Source organism: Protobothrops mucrosquamatus, unplaced genomic scaffold, assembly GCF_001527695.2.
Source record: "Protobothrops mucrosquamatus isolate PMUCROS unplaced genomic scaffold, P.Mucros_1.0 scaffold63, whole genome shotgun sequence".
NCBI lineage: Eukaryota > Metazoa > Chordata > Lepidosauria > Squamata > Viperidae > Protobothrops > Protobothrops mucrosquamatus.
This window is the reverse complement of record NW_015386442.1, coordinates 375,161-390,342: the sequence shown is the minus strand read 5'-3', so window position 1 is coordinate 390,342 and position 15,182 is coordinate 375,161. Positions and strand designations below refer to the sequence as shown.

General features: G+C 34.4%; 1 protein-coding gene across 1 annotated transcript in view; it reads left to right on the top strand.

The window, feature by feature from the left end:
* Positions 1-14,970, top strand: part of PTPRQ (protein tyrosine phosphatase receptor type Q) — a 92,586-nt gene extending 77,616 nt beyond the window's left edge. The window contains exons 36-45 of the mRNA XM_015812034.1: positions 1,204-1,230; positions 1,836-1,917; positions 3,062-3,152; positions 4,906-4,982; positions 7,613-7,747; positions 7,856-7,981; positions 8,756-8,904; positions 9,429-9,564; positions 13,563-13,683; positions 14,704-14,970. Coding sequence (XP_015667520.1) covers positions 1,204-1,230; positions 1,836-1,917; positions 3,062-3,152; positions 4,906-4,982; positions 7,613-7,747; positions 7,856-7,981; positions 8,756-8,904; positions 9,429-9,564; positions 13,563-13,683; positions 14,704-14,741 — 982 coding nt within the window. The 3' untranslated portion in view covers positions 14,742-14,970. The remainder of the gene's footprint in view (positions 1-1,203; positions 1,231-1,835; positions 1,918-3,061; positions 3,153-4,905; positions 4,983-7,612; positions 7,748-7,855; positions 7,982-8,755; positions 8,905-9,428; positions 9,565-13,562; positions 13,684-14,703) is intronic.
* Positions 14,971-15,182: the final 212 nt, after the last annotated feature.

Below are 15,182 nucleotides of genomic sequence, written 5' to 3'. Positions count from 1 at the left end.
TACTTTATACTTTATAGAAAAAGCCTAAGAAAAAGCAGAAAAAAAGAGTACGTATGATACACATCCATACACAACACTTTAGTCATTACATGTGGACTCTTTAGAAAAAATGCAGGCTCCCTCCTGAAATTCTTAAAATCATCTACTGAAATCAGGTTATGTAATTAGGAAATTGTCAAGCATTACAATGTATGAATATAATTTTTAGCAAAATGGGCACTATTGCATTGCTGCTATGTCTTTTATGCTTTCCCTTTTCAATCTACATGCTGTTGGTACCCGTCGTTAATTGGTTCCCAGAGGCACAATGAGTGCCAAAAACAATAAGTACCAAACATATTTTTCCCATAAGGAATAATGTAGTGAGTCACATGGCAGCTGACAGCGACAAGTTTTAGCTTGTACATTGAGTACCAAACAAACAATGAGTAGCGGGACAATTTTTTCAAAATGCATTGAGTACCAAATTCGATGAGTTTCAAAGCAGTTGAATACCAAGGTATCACTGTATTTATTTAAAATCTTATCAAACATCAATGTAACAAGCTAGTGGTCTCTAAATGTGGTGGCGTCTGTGAGTTGCAATCCCACACGTCAGAAGGTGACCAAAACAGGAAAACTCTACCAACATACTATCACATACCTAAGTAGTACAAGAAAGTATCATACCCTATTTTAAACCTAGCAGACATTGACTCTTTAAAAACTGAGACATCATACTGGAATGTCTTTACTGAAGCATAGAGGTTAATAAAGTGTAGAACTTAGAGACCCTCTCTGAATGACATATAACTTGATTAGAGAGGAATAACTAAATTATGAAAAATTTACCCCATCTGCAATAGGGATAGTGTTAATTTGGGGTTGATTGAGGCTAAATAACCTCACATACCACATTATACCACTCACAAAAACCAAGACAGTTAATGTTAATTGCCTCTTCCACCTACCAGTGGCCTTGCTGCACTTCTTAAGGCAGTCTGTCCCTTTTGTCTTGCAAAAAGAATTTAAAATAATTTATATTGGCACAGCATCTCATAAAAATGGAATTTAAAGAACTTCTGAAAAGTGAATCATTCAAAAATGTTTAATGTCATTTGACTCCTTACTTCTAACTTTAGTGAGTCCAGAATCAATTTAGAATGCAAAAAGTTGCCTAACTCACAACTTTCAGCTTCTTATTTAATACAATCTCTATTACAGGTTACTTAGTTATAGAAAATCCATCAGGTAAGTTGAGTTTTATATTGTACCTAGTCTGATGAAGTGAAATGTGTGATATATATTGGTATACTTATTAGAAAAAGTTCCAAGCTGTGTATAAATCATGAAAGCATGACCAATTGCATGGTAACTGGAGAAATGCTTTCTCTCTCTCTGGGGTGAAGCCTGCATGTCTGTGTTTTAGTGTGGCAAGTAATATGGGGATATTTAACTCCTAGGGGTTTAAAAACCATGTCATTATGGGAATGAAGTCACTGCTATATTTTGTGTATCTAAAGCCCTGCATTGTATAAAATGGTTTCTGTGTGACAAAAGAAGCATTGTCTGCTGGATTTGAACTGAAGGGTGATTTTACAAATGTGCATAAATATCAAAAGATTGCCCTTGGGAGTAATCACATTTGTAAAACAGTTTGTAGATAACAGTTGCAGGCTGTCAAATAAATAGTAGAAAATTTAAGATGGAATTCTGTTATTTCAAAACTGTTCCAAATGTAAACTAAGTCTTTTCTTTTTGAATTGTTTTATATGCATAAAAATGGTATGTTAACTTTCCAATAGAAATATCTTTATTTTAAATCACAAATTATCAATTTTCCTCTTTATTTCAAGGCCAATAGGCAAGAAATGTTTTCTGCAACATGTCGAAGATCTTTGCACAAATAACAACATCAAGTTTCAGGAAGAATTTTTGGTATGTTACCAACAGTTGTCACAACATGCATAATCTCCACTTGTTTCATGTGTCACATTTGATGTACTTTGATCATTAGTATTCAATAAATAGTTTGGTCACATGTGATAGTTTCACATGGGAAGCAGTGTTATATACAAATTATTTCTCATTCCATTTAATCAGAAGAGTTCATACACTCATCCTCATTCCTGCTACAGAAATCTTTCCCTCGTTGCTGCTTACATATAAACAAAAAAATGCAACCTATTCATTCTATTTTCTCTTAAAAAATATTCCTTTTTAGTGGACTTTCTAACTTCTCTGAATATATTCACAGTATGCAGCATAAATGATTCAAGTAAAATCTTTAGTATATCATACCCCAGCATAAGCATAAATGAAGTCTTCGGGATCAAGTCTATTGTCCTTAAAGGCAGTGGGATTCCTTCTAAAGATCTGCTGGGAGACTAAAGCCTTGTAGCAGTTGGTTGACCACTGCTGAGCTAGATTGGCAGGACATTGACTATACTGCAAGAAGTGCTGTGCTTAAAATTTCTTCCAAATCTCATTATTCCCATTCAGTTTATTAGAAAAAAAAATCCCTTCCTCCCTCCGTCCCCCTCCTCCTTCCTTCCTTCCTTCCTTCCTTCCTTCCTTCCTTCCTTCCTTCCTTCCTTCCTTCCTTCCTTCCTTCCTTCCTTCCTTCTTTCCTTCCTTCCTTCCTTCCTTCCTTCCTTTGTTTAAGTTTTATGGTTCTTAGCACATATTTTATGAGGCTGTTCATCCACTGTATAATTATCCCTCAAGCAGCCTGCAGACTCCTTGACTTTGTGCTTCAATTAAATGTCAGAGGAACTGATCCCTTGAAAATTGATTTAGATCAAGAAATGTGTGCAGCCTGAAAACTGCAGAGGATAATATAATAAGAAACTACCACTACCTCCTCCACTATCACTTAATAAAGTATTTGCTAATTCTAAAGCAACCTGAAAATGAAGTAAAAGGTCTGGAGCCTCTTGATACAAATGAAAGTCATTATGAAAAAGGAAAATATATTTCCAGTATTAATTGGAAGTGTTCATGCTACTATGCTTCCTGTGTATTTTTTTGCTGAAAACATGAGTAACCTGAAAGTCATAGCGACATATATATTATTTTATAGGAACTCCCCAAGTTTCTTCCAGATCTTGCGTTAACTGATGCCGATCTTCCTTGGAACAAATCTAAAAATCGTTTTCCAAACATCAAACCATGTACGTAGTGTTTTACTAATTATATTTTTCTGAAATTAATTTTTAAATAGTGCCATGCCAAAATTGCTTGTATCTTTTTTGATTATACAATTTGATGGATAAAGCCATTTCTTTATCTATTTCCTAATGAAGATGTGGTAATCCCAGAATTTATTTTTGTTATGAAGTAGATGAGAGATGTCTGAATATATTTTGTCTTTCATTGTACTATTATCTCTGCAACAGTCTGTTATATCTCAAGTAAAGGGAGAGTATCATAAAAGAACTCCTCCCATGGGACTTTCTCAGATTAGAGAGAGTCTGTGGTTTAGTAGAGAGTTCTGAAACAGCAGATTGTATACTGCAGTTGCAGGACAGGAAATAATACACCCTCATGGTTTCTTAGCTGTGTAATATAATTCATCCTAATTATTATTCTTGGGCTGTGTACTCTGCAGTAAAATAAAGTTATCTAAAAATGCTGGATCCATCTCTGGGTATGCTCACCTTTTCTTTGGAACATGATGATGCTTTCTTAAGATACTTGTAAATGTGGTATATAGCTGCTCCAGGAAAGATCAGAGTGAATATATAGTAATTTATAAATCCAGGATAGATTTTATCACAGGAGTCAGGAGTCTGTCTCCCTCTGTAGTCAACACTGCTTCATTTTTCACTTATTAAGAAAAGAAATGCTATTATTATTTTAAGCATTAGCTGTGATGTGAGATGGGGACAAGGCATTCTTTGGTTAATGTAGCCACATTCTGTGTATTAACTGTTGAGAACAGCTGCTCCTACTATCTGCTACTAGTTCAGGAAATATTCTGTGCTCAAGTTGACCTGAGCTAATATGCCTAAAGCAGTAGCAGAATGCATACTCAGAGTTTATCTTTTTTGTACATATATTCAAAACTCTATTCTTTTATTGCATTATTTATTAACATATGCATTCAGCCAAGATTCAGTTTGATTTTCCAGTTTAGTTTAACTATTCAAAATAACTTTGAATTAATTTAGTTCAATGATTACATTAAATTAAAGTATCTGTATCCAAGCAGAGTAGCTCAATGAATCATGAGCTAGATTCAGATACCTGTTTTAATCCAATAATTTTAATAGATTCAAATAGGTTATTTGATTGAATCTTCTAATTGAAGCTTTGCATAGTTCTATTATTTTTGCCATTCCAGGATGCTTCATAGTAATATTCATTCTTAAATATGAAATTATTTAAGGGTACATCTATTCCAGATATGTTCTGTTGCAAACAAATAACATACTCACTTTTGAATGCATTCAGGAGAACTACATAGGGATATAAAGACATATATAGATTTAACTTGAGATGGGAAACCAGCACAGAATTCAATTTTCCTTCCCACAGCTGCGCGCACACACATACACACACACACACACACAAACACACACACACACACACACACACACACACACAGAGATCAATCTTTTTCTTTCCGTGTGTAAAGAGGCAAAAGTTGTAAATTAAAATATCTATCTAAAAGTCTTCTTTGTTAATGGGCATATTCCTTGATTTGTTAAACTCAGCAGTGGTTTTAATGGTTAAAAATAAAACTAAAAGGAAAAAATAAATTTTAATAAATTAAATGTCATATTTGCTAAAATGGTCTATCTGTATGTGCGTGTATACATATGTGCTATATATAGAATACACTGACTGTTATCTACTTATCTATCCATATATCCATCCACTGAAACCTTGGAAAGATGCTTTGATTTAATTTCTTTTGCACAGATAATAATAATCGAGTGAAGTTAATGCCTGATGCTTGTGTACCAGGATCTGATTATATTAATGCCAGCTATGTATCTGTAAGTTTATAATCATTTTAAATTGTAACTGCATTCTTCTCCATGTCACTGGGTGATTTAGAAAAAAACATATCTTTATGGAAAAAAGGCATAAGTTTTCTTTTACTCTCTCTTTGTATTATAATACAGTTACAGACTAACATCATCATCAATTAAATTTTTATTTCATTCATTCGTTTCATATGGAAAACAAAAATAGCTTATTGAATCCTTGAAGAATACTATAATTGTATATTTCAGTTTTCAAGAAAATGTTCTATAATTGCCTGTTCCATCACTTCATAGAATATTTTAGTTTCTTCTGCTATTAAGCTCTAATATGATTATAAAAATATTTCAGCTAAACACCTAGACTAGTTGTCTTGTATATTTTAATCTCTTGGAAGCTACATTCTTCACTTTAAGCTAGGAGCAGACCATTCTGGATGCATGAGGAGAAAGATAATCATAGTGGGATATGCCATGGAATTCGTTTTCTTTATAAGATTCAATATTGCAAACACTATGTTTCTTGTGTGTAGAGAAATGCCTAATATTTATTTAATTTTTTTTCTTAGTTCCAAAAAATACATTATTGATTTTGGATTGCAAGTTATTCAAAAGAACTAAGTAACATATTTCTAAATTTTAATTTCTACCATATGTTGTATTTTTAGCATCCATTTTTCTGCAATAAAAGAGAATATATGTGGCTCCATAAGCTTGATTGTTTGCTTGCAGGTGTTTATCACCCACCTAGTACCATTGGTGTCTTCCAATTTAGAACCAAAATCTATTGGATTGGACCAAGTGTTATGCTGTGTGCTTAACCAATGCAATATTTTGAGAATTTGGGAGATACATTCTCAAGTAAAAATCTCTGATATTTATAGGTCAAGTGATTCACAATTATCTGTGAGCTATTAGTTTTACAATTATGAAACAGATAGCAAGGAAAAGGTATATTAATCTTTACTACTTGATGAATTCAACTTATGGATGCAAAATATTTTTATTTGCATTATTTGTTGTTGAAGGCCACTGTTTTAAATAACATGCTGTACAAAACAAATGATTGCCAGTCATTAACGTAGCCTATCAGGGTGCAAAGATGTGAAGAACAAGGAATAATTCCCCAGTCTGTGTGCCTGTGTGTTGCAGGGGGGAGGGGTGGAACTTTCATGGAATATTGCATATTTACTTTTAAATTATATGGTAATAATCCAATGTGTGAAAGGAAATGCTATATATTTGAAAATATATTAAATTAAAAAATAAAGTGATTTGTGAAAGTCACAAATTCCACCCTTTTTGCTGAAATCATATTGTTTTGTATATTTCTTTGATGTAGCAGAAGGTAAAATTTAAGATATCTGTTTTGTTTTGTTTTACTACAATAGTGATTATTTCTTGTGTTTCCGAAGTTTATTTTTTTGCCCATTTGATTGTTCTAAAATTCTAGATTCTGTTACATGTAATAGTTTGTAGCTCTACCTTAAACAAAAAGAATATTTTATATTAAATGCAATCAATAATTTTATAATTATTACCTGAATAAACTATTCAGTTTTATACAGCAGACATATTTTTACAACCAAGCCATACTACAGTATTTGCAATACATTTTTTATCAAAGTGAATTTATATCAGAAAAAGATATTTTAAAAAGTATTACATATATTTCATTTTTTCCCAAAGTTCAATTTCCCCTAATTGGAAAATTGATTTTTCCCATTACAAAATATTTCCAATATTTCACCATGGTGATTTCATGTGCAAGCTTTGTAGAAATGTAGTTTTTAAATATTCCATCAAGGAAAGAAGACAAATCTGTAATAGAATGTAACATTGCAAAGAGATAGACATTTTGCAATACGTTACAGATTTCAGGGAATTTAGATCAGTTAATTAATAGCTATTAGAAGTATATATTGTATTCAGGAATGGTAACTTTGAATGTCTTCATGCAAGAATACATATTTTACTGAATATGTAGCTGAATATGATCTTTCCTCTTCTTTTCTTTAGCAATAATAATAATAATAATAATAATAAATAATAATAATAATAATAATAATAATAATAATAATAATAATAATAAAGTTGGAAGAGACTTAGAAGTCATCTAGTCCAACCCCCTGCTCAGGCAGGAAACCCTATACCCGTGGTGGCGAACCTATGGTACACGTGCCACAGGTGGCATGCAGAGCCCTCTCTGTGGGCATGCGCACCACTCCAGTCCTTCAGCTGGGTTTTATAAAACCTTTTCGCTTTAGGCCTCCACCACCATGTGCAAAAAAAAAAAAGGTTCAATCAATCAATTTCAATTTCTCACAGGAAAAAAAAGATCTTGCAAAGTTGGAATTGATTGATTGAACTTTTTAGTCCCACCCAGACTGCCGTTACCACCACAGTCATGCCCCCCCAATGGGCCACGCCCCCAATGGGCCACGCCCACCTGGCACCCAATGATACATGTGGGTTTTGGGTTGCAGTTTGGACACTCAGTCTCTAAAAGTTTCGCCATCACTTCTTAAAAACTTCCAGTGTTGGAGCATTCACAATTTCTGGAGGCAGGTTGTTCCACTGATTAATTGTTCTAACTGTACTAAGTACTGTACTTAATGTACTAAGTTTCATTTTTACTTTAGGGCTATGTATGTCCAAATGAATTTATTGCTACTCAAGGACCATTACCAGGCACAGTGGGAGATTTCTGGAGAATGGTATGGGAAACAAGAGCAAAAACTGTTGTTATGCTAACTCAGTGTTATGAAAAAGGGCGGGTAAGTTACCAATATATGGGCTATAAATTTATTTGAAAACTCACTATTATACATTCATAAAAATAATGGTACAATTTTATAAGCCATCATATTGCACCCTGACTGCAGATAAGATGCCATCAGTATTGGCCTGAAGATAACATTCCAGTTACCGTTTTTGGAGATATAGTGATTACTAAATTAGTGGAAGATACTCAAATAGACTGGACCATCAGAGATCTAAAAATTGAAAAGGTAACAATAGATTTTATTTAAACTTCCATAGATTCTGTGAAAACTGTAATCTGTCTGCAGCTGTAATGTCTGACAATACATCTTATTCTTGGAATCATTGTTTAAATTTCTTGATTAATATATCTTGGCTTTTATAATTCCCAATATTGTACTGTCATCAGATTATTTTCTATAAAGTTTCTGGGAAATTGAAATCCAAAGAACAAGTTATGAAAGTATATTCATCACTATATTATTTTAATTTGTTGACATGAAAGAGTTATAAATCAAAAACAGAGAATATATTTACTAGCATTACCCAGGCACAGTGGGTCATAATGAAGGGGGGGGGGGAAATGTCCATTAAGTTAAAATATCACCTAAAATAACCTATGAAAAATATTCATAAATCTGATATTTAAGAATCAGTAAACTAGGTGGCTTCATATCTGTAATATTCCCAGTGATCCTATGATGGCATTGATTCTGGAATTCAGTATCCAGGATCTATTGTAATTTGTCTACAAACAGAATCAAGACGAGCTACAAAATTAATGTTCCATTTCAAGTAATAATTACTGGTTGAACTGCTTATCAGGCTGCTGTCAACAAACAATTTAGGCATTTAGATGCACAATACATCTTAGATGCCTATCTTCTTAGGTAAGATATATAATACAGTACCATCAAAAAAATCCAATTGTAGTTTATCCCAGTATGAATGTCCTCTCAAAGAGTAACTAAATACTCCTTTAATTCTAAAAAACTCCCACTTTTCTTTGCATATCTTAACAGCATGGGGATTGTATGATGGTACGTCAGTGTAATTTTATTGCCTGGCCTGAACATGGAGTACCTGAAACAAGTGCATCATTAGTCCACTTTGCAAAGCTGGTCCGAGGCAGCCGATCACATGACAACACGCCCATAATTGTTCACTGCAGGTAAGCAGATGTTTAACAGATCTCATAATGTTAAATAATGGGATTAGTTTATTAGAAACAGAAGCAATGGATTGAATTCTAGAATGGAGTACCGAATCCATGTATAATTAAGAACATTGAAGTTTGTGGTGAAACCTATTTAAGATACAGCAACAGACATATTCAAGAGTTCAAGGTTTCAAGTGCATAAATCACAGATTGATAATAGGTGCATAATGAATTAAGTATAACACCGTAGCTACCGTTATAGTAAAAAATCTTAATCTAGAATATAACATTTACCATCAATCTAGAATTGTATTTAGGTTAAAAAAAGTCCCTTCCGTTTTGACTATATCTTTATTATAGATAATACAAAGAATTTACATGATGAAAAGTGACATATCCCCAATATTATACTTACCTAAAAATAATTATTTTGCAATAATATTTAATCAAATTGTAATCTATGTTTCATTGTAATCATGATTTTTTTCCATTAAAAGTGCCAAATGTTTCCATGTGTATTTCATCTCTACTTATAGTGCTGGAGTTGGAAGAACAGGAGTTTACATTGCTCTTGACCATTTAATACAGCATATAAATGACCATGATTTTGTGGATGTCTATGGACTTGTAGCTGAACTAAGAAGTGAAAGAATGTGTATGGTACAGAATCTGGTAAGATGTTTAAGATACATGCAGTGACCCAGTTCTCAGACTGCAGGTGATTTCTCGTATAAGTAACTTGTTTTTCTCCTCCTTCTCTTTCCCTTATTCCCTTGGCATGGGGAAGAACTATTATGATATATATATATGTGTGTGTGTGTGTGTGTGTGTGTATAATAATAATAATAATAACAACAACAACAACAACAACAAGAAGTAAAGAAGGTCAAGAACTGGAGTGCATCTGGCCTGGATGAGCTGCATGGATACTGGTTGAAACACCTCACCAGCCTCCACCACCACATGGCCACTCAGTTTGATGAAATGCTTCAAAATGCCACAAGTGAAGAATGGTTAACAGCTGGTCGAACATACTTGATAATGAAGGACCCAGAAAAGAGCACAGAACCAAGCAACTACCGCCCAATTACTTGTGTGCCAACAACGTTCAAACTTTTTACAAGAACACTGGCGAATTCAGTATTTAATCATGTGATGGAAAACAGTCTGTATCCAGTAGAACAAAAAGGAAATTATAAAAAATCAAGAGGAACAAAAGATCAGCTGCTCATTGACAAAATGGTACTTAAAAATGCAAAATGATGGAAAACGAACCTAAATATGGCGTGGATTGATTACAAGAAGGCATTTGACTCATTGCCCCACAGCTGGATTAATGCGTGTTTGGAAAACTTTGGAATCAGCAAAAATATCTGTACATTTTTGAAAGCAAATATGCAAAAATGGAAAACAGTCCTAACAGCAAATGGGGAAAACATTGGTGAAATCAACATCAGATGAGGAATTTTCCAATTTCACTTTCACCACTACTATTCAACATCGCATTAATTCCATTGACAATAATCTTACGAAACACAAAATTGGGATACCACATCTCAAGCCAGTATGACAAGATAAACCACCTATTCTACATGGATGACTTAAAACTGTACGCGAAAAGCCACACTGAAATTGAATCAATCCTCAACACAGTTCAACTGTTTAGCAGTGACATCAGAATGAACTTTGGACTTGGAAAATGTGCTATATTATCCATGCAATGAGGAAAAATGGGAAAAATAGAAGGAATAGAACTGGGAAATGGAAGTATTGTGAAAGAACTAGCAAAGGATGACAGTTACAAATACCTAGGCATATTGGAAGCAGACAACATCTTGAATGGAAAAGCCAAAGAGTCAATGCAAAAGGAATACATCAAGAGAGTTTGCAAAATATTAAAATCAAAGCTGAATGCTGGAAACATAATTAAAGCCATTAATACATGGGCAGTCCCAGTAATACGCTACCCAGCTGGAATTATCAACTGGACTTTGGCTGAACTGGAAAATCTAGACCGGAAAACGCGTAAACTTTTGAATATGCACCACGCTCTACATCCACAAAGTGACATCGACAGGTTGTACCTGCCAAGAAAAATAGGGGGCAGAGGGCTATTGCAAATCCACCAAACTGTAGAAGAAGAAAAACGAAGTTTGAATGACTATGTGAATCAAAGTACAGAAAAACTGCTGCAGGCTGTGAAAACAGAGAGCATTATAAAAATAACAGAAACAAAGGCAGAATATAAGGAAAAACAACTGGATGACAGATTAAATAGATGGAAAACCAAAGCTTTGCATGGACATCATTTGAAAAACATTGAAGGAAAATGTGATAACAACTTGACATGGGCATGGCTTAAGATGGGAACCATCAAGAAAGAAACGGAAGGCTTAATACTGGCTGCTCAAGAACAAGCACTATAAACTAATGCCATGAAAGCGAAGATACAAAAATCCACTGACAATCCAAATTGCCGACTTTGCAATGACAAAATTGAAACTGTTTCACATCTAATATGTGAATGCAGCAAAATCGCGCAAACTGACTACAAAGCTAGACATGACTGAGTTGCTAAATTAATCCACTGGGCATTGTGTAAAAAATACGACTTGCCTGTGTCCGAAAAGTCGTGGGAACATAGGATGGAAAAAGTTGTTGAGAATGAGAGGGTGAAGATCTTGTGGACTTTCGAATACAGACAGATCACCATTTGGAACACAACACGCCAGATATCGCAGTTGTAGAGAATCGAAGTATACAGCTGATTGATATCACTGTACCAGGAGATGCCAGAGTCAAAGAAAAAGAACTGGAAAAAATTATGAAATATGGTGACCTGACCATTGAAACTGTGCGATTATGGATGAAACATGTAACAGTGATACCCATTGTCATTGGGGCACTGGGAACTATGTCCAAAAACTTTGCAAAATATTTCAAGAAACTGCAGCTTCCTGCAATAACTCCAGCGATGCTACAAAAAACTGTGCTACTCGGAACATCTTATATTTTAAGGAGATACCTGGTTGATACCTAGGATGCTGGCTGCAACCCGTTTCAACCATCAGCGCCAGTCAATTTGAATGTTCAGTTGACTGAGGTTCACGTCTAATGAGTAATAATAATAATAATAATAATAATAATAATAATAATAATAATAATAATAATAATAATAATAATAATAATAATAATAGTAATAAAGTTGGAAGGGACCTTGGAGGTCATCTAGACTCAGGTAGGAAACCCTATCCCGTTTCAGACAAATGGCTATCCAGTCTCTTCTTAAAAACTTCCAGTGTTGGAGCATTCGCTTCTGGAGGCAGGTTGTTCCACTGATTAATTGTTCTAACTGTCAGGAAGTTTCCAAACAAGGGTCAGGAGTTCCAATTAGAAGTGGCTGACTAGCAGGGAGATGAATAGTTATCTGCCACACCTATTCGTCTCCGCCCCTGCCTTTTATCCACAGCTGAGGGTGGGGCTCTGTTAGCAGAAGTGACTTTTCCGCCACAAAAACCGGCCCATAGCCTCTCACTGTTCTCCTCTCCTCAGCCTCCGCCACACCCGTGCATCAATCACTGGCCCCATGTGATCCTCTCTTGAATCACTTGCCTAAAGGCATAGAGGCCTCAGCCTTTCCATCTGGGGGCTGGCGGACGACCCAGTCTCCGCCTCTGTCCCTGGATGCAACAGCTCCATTCCTTCTTCCCCAACGGAGCTTTTGGATGGTCCTGATGCTGGGCCCGATGCCCACTCCTGTGCTTCCTCCTCTGAGTTGGCTGCGGAGTCCTCCGGCAGCCGACAGTCCACAACACATGGCGATGGAAACATGGTCCCCTGTTTTTGCTATCCCATCCTCATACTGTATCTTTCTTCATTATATATCCAGGGGGATAGAATCAAGATCACATGAAGTGTTAATACCACTTTACAATGCCTTGATAAGGCCACACTTGGAATACTGCATTCAGTTTTGGTCACCACAATGTAAAAAAGATATTGAGACTCTAGAAAGCGAGCAGAGAAGAGCAACAAAGATGATTAGGGTAATGGACTAAAACATATAAAGAACAGTTGCTGGAATAGTGTATGTCTAGTTTAATGAAAAGAAGGACGAGGGGTGACATGATAGCAGTGTTCCAATATCTCAGGGGTTGCCACAAAGAAGAGGGAGTCAAGCTATTCTCCAAATCACCTGAAGGCAGGACAAGAAGCAACAGATGGAAACTAATCACGGAGAGAAGCAACCTAGAACTAAAGAGAAATTTCCTGACAGTTAGAACAATTAATCAATGGAACAACTTGCCTGCAGAGGTTGTGAATGCTCCAACACTGGAAGTTTTTAAAAGGAAATTGGACAACCATTTGTCTGAAATGGTACAGGGTTTCCTGCCTGAGCAGGGGGTTGGACTAGAAGACCTCTAAGGTTCCTTCCAGCTCTGTTATTCTGTATATCTCTTTGAAGCAGCTGCAATAAGAAGTGTGATAGAATCTTATCTAACTAGAAGGGGCTCTAGAAGACCCCCAAAATATGAATTAGTGGTAAGAATGTTGCTTTTTCTAAAAGTATCCTGAATATTGAATTCAAAAATTGCCTCAAAACAAGTGCATGTTAGCACCAAGATATCTGTGAATAAAGCTTAAACGTTTTTAATTTTCACACTTTCTAGGCACAGTACATATTTTTACATCAGTGTATTCTGGACTTGCTGACAATCAAGAACAACCAGCCTATATGTTTTGTTAACTATTCAGTTTTGCAAAAGATGGATTCTTTGGATGCAATGGAAGGTATATAAATATATTATATAAAAATTATTTTTTTAAAAAATGGTAGTGGGTTTATTTGTGGTATATTTGAAAATTGTCTTTGAGAAGAATTGTTTATATCACTTAATTTGATGTTTTGGTATTTAGCTTTTTGGATAAAAGCAAAGGCACCATCTTTGCATAATGACTAAGTTCATGAAATTCTATAGTTTTCATCCTAACCTAATTGTTGGCATCAGCCAGAAGTACTTTCTTATTCAGAACTTTCTCATATTTCAGCCAATTCCTCTTTTTATACATTAATAATGGTATTCCCTGGCTTTGTATTTTTATTCAGTCACATGCTTTTGTTCTTGCTCTCTCCACAATATACAGTCGGTTACCTTATCATACCATTTTTTCATCCTTCACAAAACTGGGAGCAAAAGTCCTTCTAGTAAATTTCTTTAAGTGATTACTTTATGATCTGATAATTTTTGGCCGTGATGTAACTCATCACTATCCAGATTTCTACTGTTAAGATAATAAATTATTTCATTGCACTGTTCAAGGAATTGTCCCAGACGTATCCTGTCAACTCCCAGATTCAATAAAAATACTTTGCCATTGAGATCCATGATTTTGCCCTTTTATCTTATCGGTGATCTATTGGATCCAATTCTTGCCTTAGTTCTGCCAACCTCATTTTTCCTCTTTGCTTCATTTCTTATATGCCATTTTTACTCAAAATACAAAATGTTTCTTACATACCTTTTGATGTATTTTTATCACTAAGTACTTATGCATACTTTTGTTTTAATATAATATAGCTTATATCGTATATAGAGTATATAGAATGTGTATATATGTGTGTTAGTCAGTACTATAACAATTAACAAAACTATCATGATGATTGTTTTAAAAAAATAAGTAGCTTGTTCTTCCACTGATAATGGAAGCACAAGAATTCCATGTAATATATTTTAAATACTTCCTAACCCTGTATGTGTAATTTAAGATAAATATGTAGAAGGTTCAATCAATGTTCTCTTTCTTTTTCAGGTGATGTGGAACTAGAGTGGGAAGAAACTACTATGTAAATACACAGATGAAAATGCATTCCATTTCAGGAAACATATGCTTGTGTTCATGTTGCTGTTGTTTCACAATAGAGGCCAAAACATATCCCCATCATACAAATGATTATAAACAAAAATATTTTTGTAGCAAAATAAAATTATAATAGTTGTTTTATATTCCATGTGCCTTCACAAATAATATAAATTATTAAATTATAATTTTATATTGAGTAAAATCTGATTAGTATAATAGTACAATCCAGCAATATACATTACAATAAAATACACATTGCAAGAGCTTCTCAGTGGTTGTTGATATTATTTCTCCACTTTTTTCTAATGCATGATAAACTGCCATCATAATTATATTTTTCAGTGCTAAGTAATGTAAGCAAATATATGCTATACATTACATACATTTCATAAAAATTAGGTACTAGTTATAGTTTCTACCAATATTAC